We start from the raw sequence: 6,559 nt of genomic DNA on the forward strand, positions 1-6,559 counted from the left end.
TAGTATACAACATTTTACCTAGTCATTCATCAGGTGATAGTTGTCTGCATTTTTTGGCAATTATGAATAATGCTACAAATGTATTTGTAAAAGTTTCCCAGTTTCTAATGTGCAGCCAGAGCTGAAAGTCAGACATAGAAGCTGACAATGAGCCCTGGATTTGCATACCACAGGCAGACTACACAGTGTATCTATCACACCTCATCTTTTGGGACAACATTACTGGAGAAAGAACATGCCTTCCAGCTTTAGGAGTCTTAAAAAATGATACCCAAATCACACAGTGTAACTTAATCACGGGGCTCCCCTTGACTGACCTCTCATGAAATGACAAAACTTGCAGTAAAATTAGCTACACATACCATGAACAAGGCAAAAGATGTCATAAACCCTTCTTTGGTGAGCTCCCATGTGCCGCCATATTCTTCCTCATCTATCTGTAGGTAGTTGCTGAAGTACAGGTACAGGACTCCTGCATTGATCAGGCAGAATCTGGAGCAAGGGAGGACAAGTACCAAACACAAACTGTAAGCTTAGAAGACTCAATGCCCACCAACACAGTCCAGCCCTATCAGGGCACTTGCTGTTGCACAATTAACTGTATTCTGGGGGCAAGTGAAATAATACATGAAAACGCCTAGGCCCTCAATGGAGCTGCCCACTTGGTTGAGCTAGGGACTTGAAGAATGAGCAATTCTTTTTAGTTCACCTGCAAAACTAAATTTAAAAAATTTTAACTAGCATTCACTGAGCACTTATTAACCACATGCCAAGCTCTATGAGACAGGAGGAGCAGGAAGGGCTGAACAGAGGCCCTCTCCAATAATGCAAAACTTCAGCAGACAGAACACAACTATCACACTCAGTTCCCAGGCAAATTATAAATAATGAGACCTGAGGAAATGGTTTTACCTTAAGAGGCCCTAACTGGTGGCCATGCCAGAAACCAGGAGAAGCCAAGTTGGGGTCCAGATAGAGGGCAGTGAAGGCAGGAAGTGGGGAGGACACGATCACTAGAACTGAGCACCAGAGCAGTCCCGCCCTAAGCCCGGGCAGCTGGGTCAGACAGATGGAGTGAGGGAGTTTATGTGAAAAAATCAGTGTCCTTGGGCCCTTTCCAAGAGCAGGGGAAAAGGTGCCAACCAAAAGAGGGAAGGGATTTATTTGGAGTGAGAGAAACTGGCTCTGGTAGGACAGTGTGGGAATGAACTCTAGAAAACAAGCAGTCCTGAAAAAGTGGCATGATGGGTAAGCCACTCCAAGGTGAATTCACTCCAAACACCTCATTTCTTACATTTCTTGTCTATTGAGAAATAGTCATATTTTATCACTCTTTGTAAAGCTAATCATACAATTGCAGTGAACCCTGCATGGAGTACCTATGATGTACTAAGTACTATGTTTAGCAATTTATTTGCATTATCTCATCAAAGTCACACATCAATCTCACAAGGAAGGCACTTTTATTTCCCTGTTTTGATAAGGAAAATCAGCCTCAGAAAGTGAGCCCAAAATTATGTAGCTTCAAACTGGCAGAGCTGGAATTTGAATCCAGAGCTTTCTATAAAGTGAAAAGAAAAAAAGTCTCTGTGCAGCCTTACTCATCTGCCATAGTGGGAAAGGTACGAGACTAGCTCAAGTCTTTGCTGTATTATTCCCAGATTGGGCGACTTCAAAGAAATCTGTTAGGAATTCTGCAAGATGAGATAGGTGCAGGGCAGCTGAACCAGCGTCATCCTCTCCTAGAAAAGCGGCCTGGGGAAGACAAGAGGCCCCCTTTGCTTTTAGACTGCCTTCCCCTTTCTCCGGCATTTTCCTTTTCTCTGAGGTTTTTGTTTTTGTTTTTGTTTTTAAATAGAAAGCTCAAATGGGGTGACCAATTCTAAAAATGTACCTATATACCACTTCCAACCTGGGAGGACCTCTATGAACCCCAGGTCCTGCCTGTGTCTCATCACCCTCAATCAGTCCTCATCAAATGTTTGCTTTGTCAAAATCAGGCAGGGGATGAACCCTCACTGGCTTTCTTGGACAAATGTTTTGCTCAGCATCATAAATCAAAAACCTCTAGGAGAGTTTCCTTTCGGGTTATCTTCTGAGAGAATAGGCAACTCAAATGAGTTTGAAATAATTTCACCCCAAAGCAAGGGAATGATGAGATGTGATCACAATTAGAACAATCTACGTGATTTTCCATCGGTTTGACAGTTTGTATTCCCTGTGTGAAAAGAGAAAAGGCCAGAGGCCTGCCTGTCCACTTCCACCATAACTTCCCACAATTCCTATCTTAAGACAACTCCCACAAATACTTTTACTTCAATCTAGTGGGCATGCAGACTCACTTTCAGTGGCTTGTTAAAAAGCTGAGCCATGACCAGAGGCTGGTGTCAACTGTGCTGTCACTGGCCACAGGAGCACAGTAAAAGATGGAGACCAATTTCCTACTTTTTCACTGCCTATAAAATGCAGAGACCTAAGACAATTTCCGACAACACCAAGATTCAGGACATCCAACACAGTGCACAGGTGGTGGTCATTAAGTACAGAAGTTCTTCCACTTGCCAAACTTCCATAGACACAAAGGTCATGCCAGAGCTAGATGTCTGCTACCAACAGGCAATACGGCAACCTCTTGCATGAGGTCACTCTGGACCCATGAATGAATGAACTGGCCAAGATCTTTGGAACGGTGACATGCCTGACCTAAGATGCTCCCAGGCCTGCTGAACTGAGGAGTGATGCGCCAAACCTAGGAATGCCATCATGGGGCCAGCTTTTTGCTTGCGCGCGCACACACTCACACAAATCCTCCAGAGGAGCAATGGACTTTTCCAAAAAAAAAGGAAAATAAAATCTCTCTTTGAAAATAAATGATACCATGAACATGCAAGATACCCAAGACTTACCCTGCTATTCCCAAGAAACCTCGCAATGGTAACACTCCCCAAATGACACCTAGGACCACAGCAATGATCTGTCGGAACCAGTAGATTACATCTAAAAATTCATCCTGTAGAAAAGAGAGAATGCATGTATTATCTGGAGTGGGTGCCACAAGAGTGCCTTTTGTAATAGATGAAGAATAAAAAAGCTTTCTGCTAAACCCATCTTCCAGGGAAATTTTCCCCCAAAGCAGTGGTATATGGTTCTCTAATCTCCACAGCTTCTTATAATAAAATGAGATTTAAAAAAAAAGAGATATAATAGTTATCTTAAGGGATGACTTCCCTTCCAGGGCCTGTGCTCTAAATAAAACTTTTAGAAAAATCATTTTTTTTTCAGAAGCTGAAAAAATAAAATGGCTGTAATAGTAACTGTGCTTCCTGCTACAGGAAAATTCTTATCTGACCTGGGGAGACCCGGACAGACTGACCACAAGCAGAGAGGCTGACTGTTAACCAATTCAGCACCACCTACCTACACATTGAATTTTAAGTAAGTCAAAGGAGAGAAAGGATTAGAAACAAAAGTGCTGGAGGCAGGTGCCAACATATCTAATTTTCAAACAAGAACATGGAAGACTCAAGTTTCTGACCTGCCCTAGATTGCATAAACCAGTCCTTATACAAGGAAAGAAAGAAATGACACAGCAAATCAGAAAGGTTTTACAAGAGCTCGGCAGGACTCGGGGCAGGAGGAGGGCACCATCAGGAAGTGCCTCCCATCCCCCACCCCTTTACAGGAACTCCAGGAAAACCTATTTCATCAGTCCAAAAAAACAAGGGAAACACTGCAAATAGAACATTCTTTTCAAGCCAACTGTAATCAAGCTGCTTGTGATGATTCCTTCCACATCATGGAGCAGGGTTGGGGAAGTGCTTACACTCAGATCTTCTGAATGAGCGTGACCAGTAAGGGTATCTTGAAGCCCCCCGACCATTTCCTCACACACATTTGGTGGTTTCTCTCCATCCCTCCCCCCATGCGGAAGATGGTCTCAGTCTCTCCTCTCTGAATTACTGAGGTATTCAGTTTTCTCATTCTACAGTAAAGCCATGGCAGCTCACATGTAGTGAGCCTCGCTATGTGCTAAACGCTTTAACGCACCACGGCACCCTGCTTCAGAGTTGTTCTGAGCCTTGAGTGAAATGATACACAGGGAGCGCCTGACACGTAGCAAATATTTAGTGTAAGTCTGTTACCGTACTGTTCGTGCTAACGACAATGGCAAGTAGTTAATTCGGATAAAATAAGTCACTTATTCAAGATGCTACTGAGAGTAAAAGTCGGAGATCGAACAGAATTCAGCTCACACGCCGTTCAGTCACACGACCGGCCGGGTGGCAACTCTTCTGCCCACTCCTTGCTGCTGGCTTCACCCTTAGGCCACTCTGTGGTGAGCCTCAAGCCGGGCCGTTAGGCCCAGGCCCGCCAAGTTCGTCCCGACACCCTCGGGCCACCTGCCCCACCATCCCGAACACTCGGCCGCACCGGGACGGGGGCAGAGGCAGGCTCGGGCCTGTCCATTAGTCCCCGAGTCCCAGCCGGCTCCTCGAATGTGCGCCTTCGCCAGGTCCCACCGCACCTTGTCCTCCCAGGCCGCATCGCTCCGCAGCACTTTGCTCCAGACAGAGACTTTGAGGGCCCCGTTGGCCAGCTGCGGCTGAGGCGACTCCTCTTTCCGCCGCCCGCCGCTCATCCTCCCGTCGCGCCGCCCGGGCCGGGCCTGGGGCGCGCGGGCCGAGCTATAAGGGGTCGGGGTTTGGGGTCGTGGCGAGCTGGGCGGCGGCGGCGGCGGCGGCGGCGGCGGCGGCGACAGGATCAGCTGATGGGTTACGTGCTACGCCTGCGGCTGCCCTCACTTGGCCAAGCCGCCCAACTCTGCTCGCTGGGCCGAGACCGGGAGTTCGGAGGGCGGAGCAATGCAGCGCCGCACAACGTATTCACGCAGCCAATCGGCGGCCTCGCAGCCGTCGCTCCGGCGCAAACGCTCTACGAGCGGCGGAAGTGACGGCAAACTTCCGCCAGCCGCGCGGTAGGGTGAGAATGAAGGGACAATCTTGGTGGGGACGGCTACACAAGCGCGAGGAGGCGCTGTGGAGACTGACAAACGGTGTCTGAGGCGAAAGCGGAGGTTGGTTAGACATGAGCGTCGCCCAATCCGCCACAATTTGTCCCTTCGGGCAGCGGGGCAGAACACGGCTCTGTTTCCCCCGAGGCGTCCTTTCGAGCCCATCCTTGCTCCCCGGGAGCCCCAAGTTGCCCCTCAGAATTTAGCCTTTACTCGTTTTCTCCTCTAACCCAGCAAGTCCCGTAGGACCTCGTTCAGGAAGTTAATTCTTTTCTGTAATAGCTTAGTGTCTCCTCAAGCCTAGCACCCTCTTTTGGCAAATGTGAGCCCTGAGATTCAAAGAGGGGGAATGATTTTCTAAGGCTATGTACCATGTTGGAATCAACTGAGGAGTCCTCAGGGAAGTGAAGCGGAGAGAGTACTTTATTAGGTATCAGAATATTTGAGCATTTATCTATTTGTGTCTTCACTATGGGCTTGATTAGTGGGTCACAGAGTCTGTTTCTGGACCAGCAGCGGCTGCATCACTTGGGAACTTGATTAGAGATACAATTCTCAGACCCCACCGCAGACCCACTGAATAAGAAATTCTGGGGATGGTGCCCATAATCAGGGTGTCAGTAAGCTCTCCAGGTGGTGCCATGTGCACTGTGCTGTATAACTAGGCACATCAATCCTGTGTGGATGGGTTTATAGAGGCAAAGTAACTTGTCCAGAATCGGTCAGCTCGTACATGGGTCTGAATTCAATATCTGCACTCTTAATCTTAAAGTCTTAAAAACAAAAACAAAAACAAAACAAAACAGTTAAGATCAGAACATCCTCTGCATATCTGTCAAAATTCACGTGTAATTCTCCACTTTGGGTGAACAACAGAATCTCCTAGGAAGCTTTTCCAGAATACCATAACTGTTTTATCTCATTCAATACATTGAGTGGGTATGGGTCTCAAAAGTCCACACTGCGTAGGCGTTACTCTGTCTGGACCTAGTGGGACGGCCATATACCTGACATAGGTACACATTTTCAGTCCTAACTTCCACATGGATCTTGTTCTTATCAGAAATCCCTCCTCTGAACCAATTTTCCTCCCATAATCAAAAACTATGGTAAAGCCTAACCAGCTCACTCCAGCTTAGATGTGTACCATTGATAGAAAATCTGTTTTACAGATTCCCTGGTGGCATGCAACGATGGAGGCAGACTGATCATTCTGTCATAGAATGTTGGAAGAATACTTTGCCCATGGACAAAGACAGAAAAGGTACGGTTTTAGTCTGCTGAGTCTGGGGGCAAAGGTTTGTAATGGAGAGTCTGATCTAGGACAGTCAGAGAAGACTGAAGTCTGAGGGAAGAGTAGGAGTTAAGAAGGTGAAGAGGGAGGGGAAGGGAAGAGAGCATTCCAGGAGATGAAACCAGTTGGCTAAAGAATAAAGCCACAAATTGGGGAAGGATGGGGAGAATCAGCCTGAATAATTTTTTTCCAGTTTTACTGAAGAATAATTGACCTACATCACTGTGTAAGTTTAAGGTGTACAGCATGATGGA

The 6,559-nt window shown here is 46.9% G+C and overlaps 1 protein-coding gene across 1 annotated transcript in view; it reads right to left on the reverse strand.

Annotated features, from left to right (window-relative positions):
* Positions 1–4,830, reverse strand: part of RAB5IF (RAB5 interacting factor) — a 6,075-nt gene extending 1,245 nt beyond the window's left edge. Inside the window, exons 1-3 of the mRNA XM_010975201.3 lie at positions 4,526–4,830; positions 2,907–3,010; positions 363–492 (exon numbers count right to left, since the gene is read on the reverse strand). Of these exons, the coding sequence (XP_010973503.2) occupies positions 363–492; positions 2,907–3,010; positions 4,526–4,639 (348 nt within the window). The 5' untranslated portion in view covers positions 4,640–4,830. The remainder of the gene's footprint in view (positions 1–362; positions 493–2,906; positions 3,011–4,525) is intronic.
* Between the last annotated feature and the right edge of the window lie 1,729 nt (positions 4,831–6,559).

Source organism: Camelus dromedarius, chromosome 18 (genome assembly GCF_036321535.1).
Source record: "Camelus dromedarius isolate mCamDro1 chromosome 18, mCamDro1.pat, whole genome shotgun sequence".
NCBI lineage: Eukaryota > Metazoa > Chordata > Mammalia > Artiodactyla > Camelidae > Camelus > Camelus dromedarius.